General features: G+C 36.2%; 1 protein-coding gene across 1 annotated transcript in view; it reads right to left on the reverse strand.

Moving 5' to 3' along the window:
* The window catches only part of EVC2 (EvC ciliary complex subunit 2), a gene marked incomplete at its 5' end in the record, with an annotated part of 69,930 nt that overhangs the window by 15,863 nt on the left and 31,202 nt on the right, over positions 1 to 22,865 (reverse strand). Inside the window, 7 exon segments of the mRNA XM_080588969.1 lie at positions 5,443 to 5,565; positions 7,069 to 7,273; positions 9,785 to 10,245; positions 11,347 to 11,506; positions 16,784 to 16,959; positions 17,328 to 17,567; positions 20,198 to 20,522. Coding sequence (XP_080445095.1) covers positions 5,443 to 5,565; positions 7,069 to 7,273; positions 9,785 to 10,245; positions 11,347 to 11,506; positions 16,784 to 16,959; positions 17,328 to 17,567; positions 20,198 to 20,522 — 1,690 coding nt within the window.

Below are 22,865 nucleotides of genomic sequence, written 5' to 3' on the forward strand. Positions count from 1 at the left end.
GCATGAGAGCTGCAACTCCACTACTTAGAACTTACATCAAGTGCTGCACTACAGACTGGATTTTGAATCCAGAATCTAAGCACAGAAACAGCCCAACTATGACACTGCTGGGTATCTGAGTGCAGGGTTTTTCCTCTCACTCCATCTCTAAATTCTCTTCTGCTCCTAAAAAAATCTGAGAAGTTTCACAGCATGTAAAAAAGTTTTCAGAAATAATATTGGAAACTTAAGAAAATGCTTATTTATTTTAACAGAAATGCTCAGGCAACCACTCCCTGTGACAGAATGGAAGGACCACAGCCATCAGAGGAGGCATCTCAAAACCTTTTAAAGATGTTTTGATTAATTTACTGTCACTCAGAGCAGGTATTCCCATTTGCATGCTACGGAAAGGTAGTTATCCCATCCAATTTGGCCCCTCTCTTAAAGAATGGGAAGAGATGAACATCCCTATTTAATTCAGATATCTACACGGTAGGTATCTTAGCATGGATCCTAAGGCATCCTATATGTGCAGCCTTAATCTCTCTACAGTTCTACCTGTCTAGAAAATAGGAGTAATAAATAGACCTGTATGTTTATTAGAAAGATTAGCATTACGTTTATAGTCCTCTGAGATACTCTGCTATATGGCACCACAGAGTTCTTACACAATGAATTCCATAATCTCAAACGAGTTTTCTTTAAAATTATCTGGCTAGTTACAACATTTTACTAGTGTTGCACCACTATACATACTCTTAGCCTTATCCCTTCGTTAAAATATTTGAGATGCCCACAGTTCACAATAGTAACCGAGAAGCCCAGCTTATGGAGGTGCTCCAGCAGGCCCCTGTCTTTGCCCAGGCTGCAGCATGCCCTGCCACTTGCTCTGAAGAAAGGCCCCGGGGAGAGGTGGAGGGCAAAGCTCTATCAGGCAATTGTCAACACACACTCCTGTGGCACTGGTGAGTCACACCACTTATAGGGAAGAGAATTATAAAGTAGTTGTCCATCAAGTGTGAACAATAATGCTGAAGGTGAACCGCAGTCTTTAGACACTATATGACTTGCCATTGGCACAAGATCTGATTTGGCCCCTCAGTGTATCTCTGCACAAATAAAGAAAGATGATACGTACTCAAGTCATTAACACCTTATTAGCTTTCCATTCATGTTAGCTTTGTATTCTATTCGTGTTAATCAGAATTATATATCTTTGACTCTATTCACAATTAGCCTGAAAGCAGCATTTATGGAGACTGCCACCAAGCTTTTAGATCCCTGAGACAATAAACATGTAATACGATGCTTAAGAATTTTCTTTGGAAATTATATTGATAAGAAACTTGCCAAGAGAGATTGTGTTTCATCCAAATTCTATTACCAGGTAGATGGAGTTAAATTTACAATGTGATTTGCAACCAAATATGCTTGTGCTATGTTCATGTGATATTCTCCAAAGTCTCCATTATATCATCTGGAATGTCCGTGAACACAAGGGAAGGAAGGTTACCATCAGGAAGTATTTCCTACTAATGTGAATTAAGCCAAGTACAACTCAAGAGTAAGAAACCATGCTACAGTCACAAAGTAGAGACAAGAATAATTTTCTTGTTATTTTTAACAAGTCTCCATCTTAAAAGACGGACTTTGTCTTTCAACATTACTGTTTAAAGAATTGATTACAGAATCACAGAGTTGTAGGGGTTGGAAGGGACCTCAAGAGATCATCGGGTCCAACCTCCCTGCCAAAGCAGGTTCCCTAGAGCAACCTAAATTTGCCCATGACTCAGTTACAGTAATTCATATTAGGACTATTGTGTATTAGTACAAGTTCGCTTTCATTATGGTCTGCAAGTGGGAGCTGTTCATGGCTGTTCCAGGATGTGTTCGCTGTCAGAGAGACACTAATGAGCAGTGAAGGGACAATCATCTCGGCTAGACAACTTCTTCAGCTGCTGCAGTTAAATTTGTTAGAGCCCTCATTAGTCACATTTCTGCCTAATCTTTTAGGTGTATGTGATCTGTGCTACCCCATCTATACGGTTCACCAACATGGAGCATCCTTGTTTTAGATGTTGTCTCCAGTGATGGGCTTGAAAAATATAGGTGTATGACACTAAAAACTAAGAAAGCATATGGGTAACACACACATTGGATATTTGGGTTTGGAAGAGAATTCAGCTCAGAGATCACACTGGAAATACAGTAAAACAAAATTCTAAAAACTAAGTTGTTATTTTTTAGCACTGGAAGCAGAGATCTCTAGTGAAAAGCAAAAGTAATGGCCGAAATTTGGAGTTTATGGAAAAAGAGCTAAGCTGCCTCCAAGTGCTCATAAAAAAACAACATTAAAAAGTAGATGACTTGTACCTTAGGCCAGACACAGAAATATCCATTGCTTGTTCCTACGTTCCAGTTTTTAGTAGGAAATATTCAATACTAATATTACTTTTATGTATATATCTTCTATATTCTTTGCAGGCAGGTGAGAAACAAGTAAAATGAATATGAGACCTTTTCTTCTCTGTGTAATGCTTTTTACTGAAAAGCTAGTAATTTTAACATTTCCCATCTAACCTCACAATCCAACAGCTCATAAGCATTCAGAGCCCCATATTGTACTCTAGCAATACCAATTGGAAATCAAATAAAATCAAAAACTGCAGAACATTCTACAGATCATGACTTTGAATTAGATTGCACAAGACAGACAAGCCCACCTGACTGGGGTTTGTTTGTTGTTGTTTCATTGTTTTATCTCGTCAAAGCAAACTGATTTCCAAAATCCAAATAGTTATTTCAAGATATTCTTATGAGCCATTGACACAAGACAAAGGCCTGGAAGCAAGATTATTCCACACATCAGTGCCGAGGCAAATTTTTAAACAAAATCTTCCTTTGAAAGCCTGCGCACAAGACAAACTTCTCCAATAAGACTCAAGTTTTTGTTTTGAAAGGCATGTTGAATTAATGATTATACTACTGATCTTTGTTGCACTCTGTCCTTGCGACAGAGGATAAAGCTCTCAAAAGCAATTAGCAATTTTCAGAGCCACACTGTCTGACTATCTGATCTTTCAAGCTCTCAGTTCTTAAGTTCCCACTGACTTGCCCTGAAAATGTATTTCATTACCTGTAATTCCAAAGACTTTTCTCATGTATGTCTATTAGTATTGATTTTTTTTAGCCCAGAAGGGTAAACAGAAGAAACAATGTATTTTACCACTGTCTTTCTTTTGATATAGATAAATGCTTTTTCAGAAAGGAACTGCCACATAATCATGCCAAGTGCACAGGACACCTCAACACAGCTATGAAACACAGAGGAATTAGATAGTCCTCATACTATAAGACTAGGCCGTAAACTTTCTTCCATGGCCTCTCAGCTCACTACATCCTGTCTAAAACTTCTTCTCTGGCATGTCTGTTTTATGGGATTTCAAAACAATATATCCCACTGCTGTTTTCATAACCACTGTCTAGAAAAAAGTTTATAGCCATCCTGTAAGCTGCAAAACAGAGACAAGAACCCACAACACCATGTGAGCACCGCAGGAGAAAAGCAACAGTGAACAGAGGAGAAATAAAGCAGAACATTGCTCCATTGTTCCCCCATCCCTTTGAATTGGCTGTGAAAAATCAGATAGTTAATTCTGAGTTAGATGATAGAAGTGTTTACATCAATGCAAAATTTAGAAGCATAAGATTCTAAATGAGGAATGAGGCAACAGACTGCAGAAGGCAGAAAAAAAACCAAACTTTTCTTCTGTGATCAACATAATGTTTATTGCAGTACTTCTTTGTTCTAATGATAATGTGAGAACTAATGAGTTTCCTTAACAATAGTTTAGTTTCCTTATTGGGAAAAGCCCAAAGCATTTGGCTTTTTACAACTAATATGCAGCTGTACAATTAAAACAACAACAGGTATGCCAGATGGCACATGTAAAACTAAAATAATGAGGCTTAGAGAAGCTAACTTTCCAATTTTAAAACAAGATTCTAACAAAAGTTTAAGTCAATGATCACACCAAATGTGTTATCAAAACGAATGCCTAAGAGAAGGACCTATACTCAATTGTCCTTTTAAGTAATGGTAAAAAAAAAATTAAAAATGAAAGGAGATTTTGGAGGTCATGGTATTAGGAATTGAAAACAGAAGTACAAATGCCTCCAGTTATGAATTAGATACATCCTTGGGTAAAAGCTGTTAAATTATTAAAGACTGGTAGAACACACTTGGCCACTCTTTGCATTCTTGTCTAAGCATCTGCTCTCAGTTTCAAAGACTGGATGTTGGACTAGATAAACCTTTGCTTTTACCATCTGCAACCAATAATAACAATATGCTAATCTCACATAAAATTATGTCTGAATAAACATATTGACCCATTCCTTGGGATCCAGGTACAAAAAGCTGAAGAAACAGGTGTACAAAATTTCTTCCAAATTTATAATAAAATTGGTATTGCAGTCATTTGTGAAATTATTTTTTATCTGCCATTGGAACAGTTTGCCCAGGGAGGTGGTGGAGTCACCATCCCTGTGGGTGTTTAAGGAAAGGCTGGACATGGTGCTTAGGGACATGGTTTAGTGGGTGATATTGGTGGTAGGGAGATGTTTGGACCAGATGATCTTGAAGGTCTTTTCCAACCTTAATAATTCTATGATTCTACCAATTTCAAGTTCCAATGACACTTGCTCTGGCTAGTGCTTATATAGCTGAGCACTACTTACGTCTAACTGTTGTCGTTATAATATACCTCAGATACAGAGAAGTAATATTACTCATATTTCACAAATGGGAAAACGAAGCAGAGAGAGGTTAAAGAAGATGAGTATCTCATGGAAAGTCTACTGGCAGAGAAGGAAAAAACCTCCAAAACCCCATATTGACACTGGCCCTTCCATTCCTTAAGGATTAACAATAGATTGGGACTGGGACCCTTTTAAAAGGTACCAACAAGAATCAAGGCTCCCCTTCAATGAGTTGTGTATAAATAAACTCAGTATAAAACTACCCAAAATGTATTGGAATCTAAGAACCCGTTTCTGTGTTTTCAGTAGCATTAACAAGGCCCATGAATAAAATCTTGTTCAGTAGTGAAGCACAATCCACTGTTCTATGATTCTATGATTTCAAAGGTCCGCTAGGAAACCCAGAGGACCTAGGGGAATCTTGCAATCATGGATACACCAAGCCCCAGAACCATCAGATGAAAAAAAGAGAGAGACACGAAAGCAGTTCTGTAACTAAGGTGCAAAAATTAAAAAAAAAGCCAAAACTATCAATCTTTAAATACATCTTGACAAATGCAGGTATGAGCAAAAAGACAGATCATGCCACTGCACCTCATGTCTTCTTTATCTGGATATTATTCATGACTGAGAACTGTTATTCTTTAATTACTTAAAATACAGGTTCTGACCCCAGAACAGGAAAATTCTTACATTTACCTTATTCACATTTGCATCTTTCACCAAGTCTTCATAAATGAAAATTTTGTCCTGTAAAGATTTCTTCAGAATATCTATTTTATTTCTACTCCTGGATCCTGATTTTTTCATTTTAGAATGCTGCTGTGATAAGATGAGCAAAAAAGGCATTATTTGTAAGAGGTAGATGGGGATGGTACCATTAAGATTACTACTTACTATCTTGGGCAGATTCACCAGTTAATGAAACACTTGACAAGGACAAATTTCACTGAGAAAATATTTCTGAAATGCATGTGCTGTGCATTCATTCTGATGATTCCTTTCAGACATTCAGATAAAACTGGAAACTCCTTTTTAAAATTTCATTCATTTCATTTCATTTAAATTTCATTCATTCACCCTTTCCATGAAAACTGCTATAAATTTGATTTTATACAACCTTTAGTAGTGACAATAAAAAAAGATGTTAACTGATACATACTGATACGTAGTTTCCTCAGCACAGTTAAAAATGAACAAAGAAAATTAATTTAAGAACTGCATTGTTTTCGAGACACAGTATATGACTCACAAATGAACCTGATAGTATTAATAGGCACCACTTCATGTAATCAAATTATTCTTGACCTTTATATATCTTTACAAGAATATCAACTAAGTATAATGAACTCTCATGGAAATGATAACACTTGTTCAACTATAAGGCTATTGCAAAGTCATTTTCCTTCTTAAGTAATTCAGAAATTATTAAGGTTTTGAACTAGCCTACTTCCTAATATAATTATCCCAAGTTAGTTTACACATTTAGAAAACATAACTGAACCAAAACAAAGCAAGGGAAAGTACTCCTTTTACGATTGTATCAGAAAAATTATACAGGAAACAATTTTCTTTCTCGTGTTTAAGAACAGAAAACAATTTATGATCCCATAGATTTTACATCTTACAAAAGGAATTTAACACCCTTCAGTGTTATTAAAAACAAAACAAAACAGACAAACAAAAAAAGTGCTACATTTGACAGATATTTCTTGTTGGGAAAGTCTCTCTAACTTTAAATCTACTTATTAGACTATCTAGATTATCTTATTATCTAGATTTAAAATAAACAAAATAAAACCACCTCTGTACATATCCAATTATTTTGTAAAGAAGAATCTGAAATCAAGCCCATATTATTATCAAGAGGCAATAATGTCCTTCCTTACTTTAGTGCCAAATTTAGTGAAGTGGAGGGTTTGCAAGAGAAATCTCAGTTTGGGTTGTAGAGGACCTAACTGGTCCCTGATATTCAGAGTCAGACTTATCATCTCTCCAGTTTTTCACATTTCAGTGGACTCTCCTCAGATGAGTCCCCTTTTGGTCACCCAACCGTTTCTTTATACGGATGCCTTCATCTTGGCAAGGCTGGAGGACACACAAGCAGTAGATCTATGCAGGTGTGCAGGTGTATGTGAAGGAACCATATCTGACTGCTGCTCAAACAGTTATCTTTAAGGTTTACCAATCCACACACAAGAGAAGCATACGTTGCTGTCATCTCTATGGAGAAGCTATGGACTTCACCTGCAGATCAGGCCGACAACTGTGGATGCATGTATGAACACCTCACCCATCCCCACACCGATCCCACACTGTGCCTACCTGTTTATTGGTCATTGCTAAATTCTGATCAACTTTCAGCAGCTCTGCATCCCTTTGCTCCAGCTCAAAAACCTGAAGCAAAGTTCTAGCTCTTATCTTGGGCAGAGCCAAGCTGCTGTCCACCTGAGAAAAGCAGCAGTGGAACTCTTGTCTCATTTTAAGCAATTCCTCTTCAGATAGTGAAAGGGGCAAACTTAGAAGATGCCTGTTAAAAGAAAAAAATAAACAATGAAAGCCATTTGCTGTTCAGTGATACAGACAATTTTCCATAAAATTTTGAAGACATGCACAAGAATACTTTACAGGACCATGATCATTCTTCTTTACATTGTGCATAAATCAGTTATTCATCTCACATAGGACTGAGCTGCTCAGTATGTTTAAAATATCCATGAGCATACCTTAAATTCTAAGTACAGTACTTCCTTGACCGTAACACATCATTTTCAAAAGGAAACACATTTGGAATAAAAAATAATGCAAATTTGAGTAAAATTCCTCAGTACAGAATCTTTCTACCACTTCAGACAATACAAACCCCGAATTTAGGGTGTTAGGGCTGTAATCAAGACAAAGGCTTCCTGTAAAGCCTCCCTGTGCTGTTTCTCAGCACTTAGCAGTCCAAGCGACTGAGAGGGGAGAAAAATAAAATGAAAAAGTATGTCTGTATTATAAACTCACGTATGTCACCTGCCCCATCACCAAGTGGTTTGACCTATTCTTTGTAAAAAAGCTTTTAGCAGTCTGAACAACATGGATTATATTTTAACAATTTGAATCACTCAGAAAGTTCCTACTTTGTCGAAGGAAGGTTCTCAACACAGAAGTCTAGGGAACTATTCCTCAGGCCAAGCTGAAGTTGACTTAAAAATAGAACATGCTAAAGCCTAAATTCATCTTCCAGTTTTGACTAACCTTAGACTATATTCATGTTCTGATCTTGTGACTGAAATATTTAAGAGTATTTCATAAAAGTAGTTTAACTTTTCTTTTGAACAAATTCTCTTTCCCAAAAATGCATTTGCATTAAAAGCATGAACATCACTTTTTTAAAGTAGCTTATTATTATTATTATATTATACTGTATGTTCCATTAAGACTGAAGCTTTAATTCAACATATCATAGTTATACAGTACCTCATAGTTCCACTAAAATATTCCTGGGTTTAGAAATCCTGCGTCTAAATAGATCCTATTTCTGTTTACTGATTCAGCAAAGTACCGTTACATCCTAAATTAAAACATCTTAATATGCTGTAAAGTTTTCACCTAAAAAAATTAATGCAGTATTACTCCAAATAAGCATTTCCAATATACTTACCATTTCTCATGTTATCTTAGGACATTCATTAGGAGAAAATCCAGTGTGTGTGCATGTATATGTGTGTGTGTGTGTGTATGTAAAGACTGCAAATCACAATTTTGTAAAGTCTATACTTAATAAGGACTTTCAGCATTGAAAAAAAAGTCTTCACAGGAATTTTGGACTAACTTATTATCTCTTCAGTAGCAACAGAAATGAAAAGCTATCATTCAAAATAATTCTTTGTGAAAAATAGCAGATGAGAACACAAAAGAAAGAGCTGGGAACTGTGATAGAAATCTCAAAATTGACAGCAGACTGAACATAAAGTGACAGATTTTAAGAGACTTTTGGTAGAATAGTTGCGTAATGCTGCAGTTTTTGTATGTATTTGCCAGTATTTTACTGGAAAAAACAATCAGCTTACTATTGCAGTAAATAGATAGCATCTAACAATACATCAGGTGACACTGCAGACTAGAACTCAATTATCATGGAATCGTAAGTTATAAAAACGAAAGACTTGCTGGGTCATACAATCTACTTCCTTGTTCTTGTAGGTCTGTTCTCAGCAATATATTCAGAGATAATAAGACAAGTTAGAAGATACACTGAAATAGCTTATAGAAAAAGTATTTAAAATGCTGAATAAAGTACAAGGGCTTTGAAATTAAAAACTAAACTAAGACACAAATGGATTTTTTTCCTCTAACAAAGCAAACATGAGATGGGCAAGGTTCCTTTTCCTATTTCTTTTATGTGGCTTTACACAGTACAGCAGAAAAACTTACAGAGATGCTGTCAGGACAAAACTGCCTGTACAAAACTGTTTTACTTTAAAAAAGAGGTATGAAGCAGCTTGGGGCCTCGGTATCAGCAGCACTTTGTCAGCAGGACAGATTAGCCAAGTGTCACATGTGGATCTCTTGAACCACACAGGTACGCTACTGTGCTGTATATTTATGAAATATGTAGAAATGCTTCTGTAAAGCATAAAATGAGCACCTGATGAATAAGGCTTGACTTGTAGCTGGAACGAATGTATCAAAATTGAGTGCAGGGCTCATTAGGCTTGACATACTAAATGACATTTGCAAAGTGTTGGACCTCTGAGAATGAACCAAGAATAATAATGAACGATGCACAAGTGACACCTGATACAAAGTGAAGTCAAGTATAAAAATACCACTCCACCTTTTGGTTTCAAAAATTCTGTTTCCTGGAAACTCTACTGAAGTGTCAGACTGCCAGTGCATGTTGCTGGCTCTGCAGGGGCTGAGCACTTGTGAGAAATCAATTCCCAGGTGCATGACATATAATTGATCATTAACAATTACATTCAGACAGGTATGACAACTCCTAGCTCATCACTGTTTACAAAAATAACTAAGAAAAAGGCATAGAGATACTTGCATGAATACTGACTGTTCCCAGCTCCTTAGTTTTTTTTGTTCTGAAAACCTAGCTTCCAGTTCTTGGCTTAGTTTTTGTCTCGTGAGCTGCAGCAACTCTTCAACGACCATGCTCTTTTCATGTTCTTCCCTTTCAAGCTGTTCACGTTTAACAATGATCTCTTTTTTATGCTCTTCCACAGCTTCCAGAAGGAACATCTTTGGCACGTTGAGCTTTACCAGTTCTTGCACAAATATTCCATACTGAACACGCTTAAGCTCCTCAATGGCTTTCTCTGTTAGACTAAATATAAGATCTTTCAGCTCTTCACTGGCCTCATTATCAAGCTTTTCAGTAAATTCTTCAAATTCAACGGCGTGATCATTCAGAAGATTTTTCCAGTGGCTCAGGTAGTGAGTGACCTCCTTAGTGGTTTTGAAGGGGTCCCCTAGTGACAGCTGCTCCTTTCGATGCTCTTTCTGCTGATTCATTTTTGAAAAGAAGAACAAGATTAAGAGAAGGAACAGCTCTCAAATTCCAGCTCTTTAATTACATATTTCACAGCAAAGCAAAGTTTCTACTTTTGGTTTTGAGTGCTCTCGAAACTGCTTTTCAGCATCCAGAGACTAACTTAATCCTCAACATCATGGCTTTGTGTGCAACAAGCAGGCCTGTGATAATGTGGATTATTGTTAGATAGAAGGGCTAACACCTAAGAAAAGTATGACCTTGCAGTTTAACATAATGACAAACGGCTGAATTGTAATGATCTGGCAGTGTTCCAGAAGTAAATCTGGATCAAATAAATACCAATGAAGAAGAAAATAAAATAAAAAATGTTTTGTTGTTGTTCTTTGTATTTGTTTTTGATTTTCCCCTTCTTCCAGCAAGCAGCAATTTCACCAGAAAGCTAAACCAAAGCTACCTATACTGAGAATAAAGACAAAAAATGGAAGTCTCCATCTTTATACCTACCGTTCCTCTTTGCAGCGACATCTGTTAAAGAGTAGAAAACACTGAAACACATATCCCACAAAAGGTAAAATTAATGTCACCTAATTTTGGTCACCTAGAGATATATCACCTAATCCAATATAAAGAACCTAATGTAGTTTTTCCTACATCCTTTAGGCAGAGTTTTGTAGTTGACCCACAGGAATTTTAACTGTGCAATAAGTGCATTTAAGTCCCAGCCAGAAAATCCACAGAAAACAATGACTGTCACAGACCTGTGCCATCTCCCTCACTGATTCTAGAACCTCACTGGTCTTTTGCCTGTCTGCACAAAGGCTTCTAACACCTCCCTGGAACAGGTAAGACTAAGTAGATAGGCTTCATGAGTTTCTCTACTTAGGTCAATTTCTTGCATTTTTAAAATTTTTAATTTTTAAAGAACAGCTATTAATTTCTGAATACTTAACACAGCAAATGGTGGCACACAGATAAAAAGAACAGACATTTATTTTCATCTGTGCTCTTGGCAGTGTCGACCCCCATCCTAAGAACTATGCTTTACTTTTCAACTCATTCAATTTTTTCTTCATGTTAAGCCCTGTGAAAATAAATATACTGAATATAATTACCTTTTGCAACATTTCCCGCCTTCGCTTGATAATGAGTTTCTGATGAAGCTTTTGCTTTTCTTGTTTCAAATCATGATCAAATTTCTGTTTAACAGAATTAATTTCAGTCTCAGCTCGATCCAGCAGAAGTCCCAAATGACTTTCAGGTAGATGACCCGCTCTGTAATAATAGTGTTTGAAGTCTGTTATCCTAAATTCTTATGAGCAAAAGGATATTTGAAGTAATTAGTACCATTCAAAGGCTCAACAAAGTAGCCACACAGAAAGATCTTTATTTTTTTTTTGCAGTAATATCTGGGGAGACTCAAAGAAACAAGTGGATAATAGAAAGATAGTCGTAATCTCAAAGATGAGTGCAAAATGAAGCCAGTTTGTGAGGGTAGAGTGAAGGTTTATAAAGAAGGAATGTGAAGAAGGAAGGAAGGGAAGGCAAATGCAAAACAAACTACATATCAGTTAGTAACGTAAGCAATATTCAAATGAGACATTTTAAACCTTATATATTATTCATAATATTTACATTTTTCATTTAACGCCACTGCAGTGCAACTCTGGATGTCCTTTATAAATCGTAATTAGAAACAATTTTCTCTTTTAAGGGTGTAATTTAACGAAATAAAAACACTTAAAAATTATTTTAAAGACACAGAGCAATCATATCCATGAACAGACTTATATTCACATTTTCTATTGCATTTAAATCAGAAAATTTTTGAACATTTCAAGCTAACAGTGAAATACAATACTCTGACAGCGGAAATCCTCACTCTTAAGCGCACAGTGCTTTCAAATTGAAGTTTAGGACAATGGTCTACCTCCAGCTGCTGTATTACTTAACATCAAAAAGTAAGCAAAATCCCAATCGTAGTTACTTAGATAGCATGATAGTTAAGAAAATCTCCCTCTATATAAACTGAAATTGAACTTTTAAAATTTCCCACTATCCTATCTACACCAGAATTTTCCCAAATCTTTCTCAGAAAACAGAAGAATAAATGAAGATCTTAATGCAGTCAGACAAGGCTGTTGGGCATTTTTAAGTTGTAATTTTTAATATTAAGCATAGTGAGCTTCCAAAATGCCCGGTTAAAAAGGTCAAAATGGAATTTTGAACAGAAAGCACCAATTCCTAAACTGAATCTGGATGTTGTCTAAATACCTTCTGGTTTATTTTCCAAATCCCCATTTTCATAAGACATGAACATTATTCACAGAGCTTGGATTCAAAATAATTTTGCAAAATCTCTGAAAATCAAGGCATTAATATGTTGCTCTTCCAAATCCCCATTCCAAAATAATACCTAGACCAAATAATAAACTAGAGACGTGGCTAAAGATCATAATCTACCACCAGAATCCTTTACCAGAAAGTACAAGATCTTACTCTGTTAGGATTTGTTGATACTGTCAAAGCTTTATTGCAAGTAAAATCTTCAAAATACAAGCTAAAAGAAATAACGCAGAAGATGTATGTCTTAGCTTGTTTGCAGGCACTGCAATAGAAATGTGGTATCCAGATTCCACAATTCACACCTCTCTATCTACTGCTCAAGCATCTGCAGGTATCTGAGTAGGCCACAAAATATCCCCTGCATACTGAAAGTGCTGGAAAGAAACTCTGAGCTGCTTTAATACACGGTTATGTCAACCAGACAGGGCCTTCTTTTACAAAGGTTTCTTCCAACGTCTGCTGAATTTTTCTAATCTTCTACAGAAGGCAGATTAAAATACCTCTCAGTAACTTGAGAGCATCATTCACCAGGCATCATTCACAGATCTTCTGGCAAAGTCATCTTTGCCTTTAAAGCAAATAATTTCAGTGTTATGTTCAAAAAACCCCCAATAATAACAGACTCAACAGCACCACGTTTTCTATCTATATTTGTTAGCTCTAATACCTCCTTTTCATCAAGCCCAAGGCAAAAGATTAGTGAATCAAAGGTCGATTTATTATAGTGAGAAAGTAAGGTAAGATAATAACCAAGATATTATTTTTAACACCTTCAGCCTGCCTCGTGTTTAAGAAATAAACCCAGCCTTGCTGCATCCAATTAAAATCCCTGTCCAGGGCAGTGAAAGGGACTGCAATAGAAAAAGATGGATGTGCTGGAACCATCCCACAAGTGAAAGATTTCAGAATAGCCATGCAACATAGAACGACTGGAAGACGATATATACCCACCTATTCTTAGGATTAAAAAAAAAAAAAAAAGAGTTACGTTATTTCAGTTTGGGGTTGTTGATTTAGAGATCCAGCAGGCCCACAACCCAAACTGCATGTTATGTAGTACTGTAAGATCTATCTCTTTATTTATTTGGAATCTACTTATTTAGAAAGCCCAGGTAACAAAATAGTGCCACTATGGCAGTTTATGGAAATTGAAACAGTAACTTGTATTAATTAGTATTATGGTAATTCCATGGCAAGAGACCTTCATTTCTGGTTTCATATAAATACAGTATAAAAGTAATTAGAATACTAGAATTAAAAGACGCCCTGTTCCCAAAGGACTGTGAACTAAAATACAAAATAAAAGGAGAGAAGAAAGATAGTAAGACAGTATAGACTGTATGATAAACTGCTTGCTCTCGGCATATCAGACATCTAATCACCGAAGAAATGTGCAGGCACATGTTTAATGTCTTTGAACGAGGAGAATGTTAATGAAGGAAAATACTGCAGTAATGACAAGGATGTTTACAGGTGGGTTCGCCTAAATGCAGTAAGTATCTTTGAAGGTACAGAGATGAAATGTGCACTCATGAGCAGCCAGTATCAGAGGTCAATTGGAGGCAAACCTTGATTTCGTTGTACTGAGAAAAAGCCAACAAGTTTAGGAGAAAATGTGAAATGAGGGTACTAAAAGTAAAAAGCAGTAGTTCATATTACGTGCTATGGAGAACTGTCTACGGAAAGCTGGACCAGAGCAAAGGAAGATTGATTTATGAAAGCTAGAGAAGATGCAGGAGAGACTGAAGCGTAACTGATGAAGCAGAAAAGCTGTGTATGGAGGTTGACTCAAAACAAACCATACAGACAGAACCTGCAAGACAATGTTGATGTTACTGAACTTCAGCTACTTCAGGATTTCACCCACTGAGCTGGCATATTGCCATCACAATTGAGGGAAATAATTAAGGGCAATAAATGCCTTATACAGAAAAGAGCAGAAAACGTTAAGAGATTATGAGAAAGCTTTATACTGATGCATTACCACTGGATGCGTTCACTTTCCAATGCCTACTTCCTGAAAGGTCCAGCAAGACAGATTGGAAAACTACTTTGGTTATATCAAGATCCACATAAATGAAGAATATTCACAAGAATAAGAGACCAACATAAGATGTTTTGCTTTGATCTTTTATGTCAAAGATAATCAACTGCCTACTTTAAAAACAGTTAACAAGAAATGCTTGAGGTCTCATAAATATTACAATTTTTGAAGAAATTTATAAAGGAGCTTGAATTGTTCATAAATAGTGAATCAGCAGAACTGGACTAAGCTTTTTAGGAGACCAAAGAAGAAATTAAACTTCTTGTGGGAGTTCAGATACTCACTAAAGAACAATGCAACATACTACAAATGCTGTAGTTTAAAAATGTCACGAACCTGGCACCTCTGGGTATACCCAGAACAACATCAGGCTAAATATTGCCTCAAGTATCACCTTTTGACTCATTTATTTGTTAAGGGAAAACACAAAACGCCTAGCTAGACAACCCTACAAATCTATAATTACCATCTGAATTTTAGAACTTGCTTTCCTGCATTTTGGCACTGCAGCTCACAGACTTGCTTTCCAAACAGCACTGAGTACACACAGCCAGTCCTAACAAATGGGATATTTTATTTAACTGCTATCTTTAGAAAGCTCGGCTTGAAAACCATGGCTGCTTTACTTCATTTAAAATCTTCACAAATCTCCCTAGAATTGTTTTGGCTTGGTTTCCTTTTGCTTTTTATAACCTTTATTTCTGGCTACACATAATCTTTTTCATATTAATTTTGAATTGCCTTTCTATCTGATAAATTTTAAACATCCTATTACGACCTCTCCCCTCATCATTTATGTGCTGTTTTATGTATTCCTCAATTCTGTTTACCTGTGGTATATCAGTTTCTCTTCTCAATATAAATAGCTCTGCATTTTAGAATTCCATTTTTAACTGTAAGTTTAAGTACCATTATCAATGTTCGGCATAACAGATTAAGACAGACCTGTATTTATATTTAGACAAGCAAATTCAGTGCTAATATGAAACTTAAGAGGATATTATGGATACAAATTTAAAGTACCAAACCATCAAACCAAACTACACCTGCTCAAACACCCCAAATTATAAATATTCCCCAAATCAGTTTAGAGTTAAAAACTGAAATTTAAGCCTTCCTAGCACAGATTATAACTTCCTCTGGGTTTATACAAAGATATTTCAGTTTGCTTGTAGAAAAAGGTCTAGCAAATAATCTGTTTTACTAGATTCTGCAGCTTTATAATCTCAACATCTAAAGAATAAATAACATAACAGTTTGGCCAAAATTTGCTTGAATGGAATTCATGCCCCCTGCATGTATGGGAAGTTAGAGGAAAATAAGTCGTTCTACACCCAAAAAATCAGATGGGATTTCTCCTCTACAAATGCCATCTCCAACTACGGTCATGTTTCCTTTGCCTGCAGAGTACTATCACTCTGTGAAGTTTGAAAAGAGAGTGCTACAGAATTTATTTTTCATCATGTTAACGATGCTTTAAGGGGGAAGAGGTTGATTGTTTTTGCAGAGAGTTTTCGTTTTTTGTGTGCAAGCATCCCTCCCATTAAAATATATTTTTGGGGATGAGATCTACAAGGTCTTGGATTACTAATACTAGATGTTTCCTCCCCGTTCTGTTGTTAATATGTTTTTTTACTATTAAGTACAGCAACAGGCATACAACTATTTTTCCAGCTTGAGAAGCCCCAGTTGTTCATTTCAATGATTTGATCCATGGATGCAGCGGTCGTACAGAAAAGAGTTTCTCATTAAGGCTCTTCACATAACGACATCTGTGAAAACATCTCGGAACATTTCTTATATAATCCAATTCTAAAAAGAAGCATGAACTGATGGAAAGGAACTCTCTGTGGAAGATGTGCCTAAATTGTATTTCCTATGCCAAGAGATTTATTTTTGTCTTTGAGCCACACAGCTGCAGATTTTAGCAAAACAGGCAAAGCAGTGCAAGCATACTGGAAGAACCTCTCTCTGATCAACAAAATCTCGAGGCTAAACTTAGAGTATGATTCCAACATGGCAGCAAACAGGACAAGTAAAAAGATGAGCAAGCAAAGGTTAAAAAAAATAGGTAAATCAGATTATCATATCAACGGATGCAATATTTGGTAATTTTTAAACTGACTTTAAAACTGACTTAAAAAAACAGCTGAGATATTTACCTTTCCATCTTATTAATGAGAGCTGATATCTGGGTTGCTGCTGCATTTATAAGAGTAGAAGCTTGAGAATCCATTAACTGTACCTTACTTATAAGAGACTCTCTGTAAGCAAATCTTCTATTCAGATGGTATTTCTTGCTAGCTTGCAAAAAATCCATTAACTCTTCAATGTCTCCCTACAGGAAGGAAGGAATGTGAACAAATATATCTAATTAGACGTAAAGTTAATTTCAACTAACACCTATGGATATCAGGCCAAATTTGTTCATTAATAACGAAAAGTTAAAAATTTCTTACAGGTCAAAAAACAGTGAGCTTATATATATATATATATATATATATATATATAAAACAATATATGTACGTTGTGTAGATATCTAAATGTCCATAATGTTATTCCTACAAAAATTAGTTATAAAAAGTGCTAACATATGGATAATATCTTCTATATATGAGTGCAGATATTTTCCTGAAACATTTCACAAAAGTTACTGTGGGTTTGGATTCTGTCATTAAGTTAGGAATGAAGCTGTCATCCTATTACCTGTATTTTAGAGTAATCTTGCACTAATGCTTTAGCTGCTTCCAATTTCAGTTCTCCCTTTAAGGTAGCATTTGTTATCTGTGTAAAAAAGATGTTATGGAGCTCCTTTCTCTGGGAAATAGCCAGTTGTCTATAAGCTTTTGCAAAATATTCCTCCTGCTTTACCAGAAGGAACCTCTTCAGGTGGTCCTGCTCCAGCCTGTGAAGTCTATCCAGAAGAGTTCTATATTCAACAGCAGGCTGCAGAGAAGAGAAAAATAAATATATCTGAAGTGATATTCAATATTCAACATTTTTTAAAGTATCATTGCTACTAGTTCATATGTATTTTATGCATACTCTGATTACTGTCATTTCAGGTTTGAATGCAGACTAATACTAAATCAATGTACACTTCCCATGTTTTTCATCTGTTGGAATGATGGGTTGTACGACAGTCAGTTTATAACCCAGGTAACACTTCCAAGGCATTATGAAGTCTTTTTAGAATATACATGTAATGAATTTCTTATGTTTCATCAATTCTGCAATCATATTAAAATTGAATAGACTTCCAAAATACAGAAAGAATGAAAGAACAGTAAGCACACATTTTAAAAACAATATAAATTAGAAAAAATACTCTACCTCAAATCTTTAGAAGTTCTTATTATCAGTGACCTACTTTATCTATTGGTTTCTACAAATTAATTCAAGAGCACCACTTTAGAGTTACAACAATGGTGCAGAATTAAATGGCAATTAATTTAAAAGCCTCTTTGCAAGAAAGAGCAAAGTAGTACTCATAGTTCTCTAGTAAGACTTAACATATTCATAGTTTTAATCTCAGATGGCATAAACTCATTTTAGAATCAAAAAATCCTTTGCTCTTTGGGAAATGTATGTTTCTAATGTCAGCAGAACTACTAAACAATAGGCATGTCGGTCTTGTTCCGAATTTCATCCTATTAATATGGGGAGAACTGTCCTCTGCACTGAGCCCCCCCCACAGGTCACCCCTCATTCCCAAGTGATGCATTGCAGACAGCAAACAATTAATCCAAAAGGGTAGGGAATATATATTGTGTTTTGACTGAAAAGGGTGAAGAGGCTGGTGCTGCAGCTGGTTTTTTACTGCTATTTTTCAGATGTCACCCACTGGCAGGAGCTCTAGTGTGAGCCATGCCTAGTTCCCCAGCATGTCCTTTTGGACCAGGTTCCACAGGGAGTATTAAAACACATTCCTTCATAGATCCTGGTGCTTTTTGCTGTGTTCAGAAAGCATAATTAGTATTACAGTTTTAGGGGAGAAAGGTGGATAACAGGATGATAAGTAGATGATAAATGCATGAGGACAAGAATTGGATTGGCTTTAATTCTTTCACTGACTCCTAACATTGAGGTTTTCTAATATAAACCAGACTGAAACAATATCAAATGTATTTTGTGCAAAGAAAAATTGCCGGACTAAGAGCATATTTAGTGAGAGTTCACTAAATATGGTTCACTGGAGTCACAATCTAAAATTAGCTGGAAACCCCAAAGAAGTTCAGCTGGCTTACGTAAGTAAGTCCACCAGCTTTCTCCACACAACAGCCTGATAAATTAAAGTTCTTCCAGAGAGCCTCAGCATACTATAGTACCTTTCCCTACAATTACAGTATACATAAGCATGTGCAAGGGAATATACTGGTGTAACAGAATCTATTCCAAACAAAACTTATTTTGTCTCTATAACCCAAATGAAACAGCTGAAAATTCAGAAGTGCTGCATCCAATACCCATGCATCCACTTGCACATCCAGAAACAAATCCCCACTGGTAAATAACGAACGGTACTATTTATTCCCACAAGTCATCCTAATAAGCTGAGTTATGGACAAGCATGGAACATTAACTTCGGTATGTTAGCATTTTAAGGTTACAGAGGTAGAATATTCAAAACCTAGCAGACTTCCCTCCAGACACATAAAATGAAAAGGAAAAAGATCAGTCCATTTTATTGTAAAAAAATCATTATACCTGAAAGATGACATTGAAGAACAGAGCATGATTTTGCAGATAGGATGTTGGACCAGAGGATGTTAAGACTTAGGCACTGCTTCCAGCTAATGACTATCTATGAAATCCTAGGCAATAATACCCATTCCTGACTATCTATGAAATCCTAGGCAATAATACCCATTCCGAAAGAGATCTTTGGATGAAAGTAACACACATAAGCATTAAGCTTTCACTTAAGCAGAGCCCCTAAACTTGTAAAGGATTATATTCTGTCTTAACACAACTTATCACTCTGTTCCCCGGAGGCTATTTTCAAGAGAAGTCCACTACCTGCTTTGCATATAGACTGTTCTGTGTGCCTTTACTTGGCCTGGAAGAAATCAGTCTTCGGTGGAGATTATATTTTCATTTTCTTCAAAATAAGAATATAAATCTTGGAGAATTTTTACCTAGATTGTTAAGGTGTATGATGCAGATTAGGTTTATGATTCTGCTCTGAATGTGCAATATACTTTACACAGTGTCTGACTGGATTTCTTTGGAATCACTACCATAGAAAATAACAAATAATAACACACAACTTTGCAAGGGTGGCTAAAAGTGACTATGCAATAAATAAATAAATAAATAAATAAATAATCAGGATAACAATAGTCTTTTGTTTTCAAGTGTCGATACTCTTGATATAATTTCATTTTCCTGGTAAAGTAAAACACACAGAAAATGTCTATTCAATCACTCTATTTATCAAATCTGAATTTCTGAACACATTTAAATTGTATAGTCTTAGTCTTCTAAGCAAACAACTCAGCCATCCCACGCTAAAAGAGAAACCATCTATATAAAACCACATCATGCAAAGTATCTTGATTTTATACAAGATTTACCTTTTCATTCACTTTCTTCATTAATTCTTCAGCTTCTTCATTCGCAGCTCTCTCTTTTTGGCGTTGAGCCTCCATTTTCTTCCTAGTTTCCAGATTACATTCAGCTGTGAAAGCCACAACCTTTCTTTCATACTCTTCCTGAATCTCCTTCTCCATTGCAAGAAACTGTTTTTTAAAAATTGAACTCATCCTCTTCTCCACATGAGGAAAGAGGCTGTGACTTAAAACCATGTTCTTCATCATCATAGAAATCACTTCTTTACATATCTGCATTCGATATGCCTCCAAATCAGCATCTGCCCGAGTTAGGCTGGCAACCTCCAGGCTGTGGAAAGGCAATTGGGACTGTTTAAAATCTCAGACCACAGGAAATTTCTATCATAAAACAAGGATATCTAGACTTATTGTGTAACTGAGAATGGCAGTCAGACAAGTGCAGAAATATCTCAGCACATGAGTTTACTAATCATGATAGTAATCATTCATTTAAAAGTAGAGTGAACTAATTTCTACTAAACTAACTTCCATTTTATATATATATATATATATATATATATACATACATACATATATACATGTATGTATTCATACACTTCTGGTTTAGACCAAAAAAGGAAAAGCTTTACTTTGGAACACAAAACTTTCCGTCAATTTAAAAGCAAACAAAAACCTCCAACAGAAAATAAACTTATGTTGGGAAGCACACAGTGCGGATGAAGTATCTGAATGGACTATAAATTCTGCTGACTCTGTAAAATAGTTCTAAACTCACTGACCCATCCATATTAATGCATTACTGGTTTGTGTTCTCCTCTGGTTTATTTCCTTCTCCCTCTCTCTGGGGAAGAGTACTTCTTGCTCCGGCACAGTGGAGAAGCCACAGAGGACACATGATGGCAGGGTCAAGGGAACAGGATGCCAAAGCAACACAGCAAGCACTTCAAATTGGCAGCACAGATGCGTATTTCTGTCTCGGTCTTCTCTGTTTACAGAAGACCTAGGACACTTGCTGATATAGCCAGCTAGTGCTAAGCTGTTTACTTAAGACAACTTCTACTTACCAACTTTTAAAAAGTAAGTATATCAGTTTCATGTAAATGTACTTAAATAAAAAGGATTAAAAAAAAATGGGAGATTTATGCTATAACATTTCCCTAATGACTGTCCCAATTAATTATTAGCCTGCAAAAATCAAGCTACTAGAGCGTCTGAATTCCTGTTTCAAGTCTCGTAGCTCTGTTTTAACTGAAGCATATCTGTCTTCTGCAAGAAATAGCACATCTTGGTTTTCAAGCATTCCCTACTGGAGAACCAAAAAACATTTCACTTCCCAATTCCTTTAAGGCCTAAAAAAGGTCACCTTATCCTCAGCTTGAATTTGACTATTTTCCACTTCCAACTATCTTTGTCTGCTGGAATAAAAAATTCCTTAGTCGCTATTTTTCTCCTCTTCATTTGTGCACTGATAGATGGTGCTCACAGCACTCTATAACCCTTTCTTATTGAAGTGTGAAAGACTGAATTCCTTAACTCTCTCGCTGGAAGGCAACACCTTGCAGTTCCATTGTGTTGATACACAGCTGGTAACACAACATTAATTTCTTATCACATATGCAGGATTTTTTCCACCATGCTTGGAATAAAAAGTTAAGCCATTCCTCATCCACCTCCTTACTAGTTAGCTTTATGGTCTTCAGCAGTGATCCAAGAATGAAAATCAAAACCAGACACCATTACAATATTTTCTGTCGTTATCTTTCGCTTAGTCTTCCCCTAGCACTTCCTTCTTTTTCTGCAAGTTATTGCAGACTAGACTTGATTTCATTTTGAGCAAGATTTCCATGCTCCTTCCTGTCTACAGAAAGAACTATGGTACCCACCTGGCAGCAAATCTGTGAAGAAGAGAACGAAGCAGAGGAAGCACATGAGCAGTTCCACCAATCCAAGGTTAATAACATGGAGAAAAAGTAATTAGAAGCCACACTTCTCCCATGTCACGTCCTGGCATACAGCAGTCTTTTTTTTCAATGGAAGCTGAAGAAAGGTTGTCTATTAAAACTTGGAATCTACCTTACATGTGATGTGCTCTGCTTCTGGTTTGCCTCCTCCACAGCAGGCTGAAGGAGTGAATCAAGCCTACCACATGTGCACCTTGCCTCAAGCTCTCACGCCAAATGAGATGTGTGCCCAGTATTGAGGGCAGCCCTGATCCTTAGCAAGCTGTATCAATACAGTCTTGGAGTCTAAGACATCAACAGGCAGTCTTTAACCTACTTCTTTCAATTTTTGACACTAACAGCCAGTAAAAAACAGGAATCTTCTACATACAATAAAACAAATGTTTTCAGACACAAGTCTCCCTGAAGAACAATGCTTACAATCATCTGGATTAAATGTGCAATAGTGACTCATAGGAAAAAAAAAAAAATATCATAACCTGACACTGTGCATCCTGAGACCAAGGTAGATTTAGTAAGTTGCTTTAAATGATCTGCACTATTCCTGTTACAGCAATTCATGTTTAAAAGGTCTTGTATCTCTTCCTAAGCATATTCAACATAATAGCAACATGAAAGCCAATAAGGTACAGTTAGCAGATGGCAATCTATTGATGAAACAGATCAAAGCTTCTTTTGGGCAAAGCATGCAGAGAAAGGATAAGGACAGG

Source organism: Anser brachyrhynchus, assembly GCF_964034855.1.
Source record: "Anser brachyrhynchus genome assembly, chromosome: 4".
In the NCBI taxonomy this organism is placed as follows: Eukaryota; Metazoa; Chordata; class Aves; order Anseriformes; family Anatidae; genus Anser; species Anser brachyrhynchus.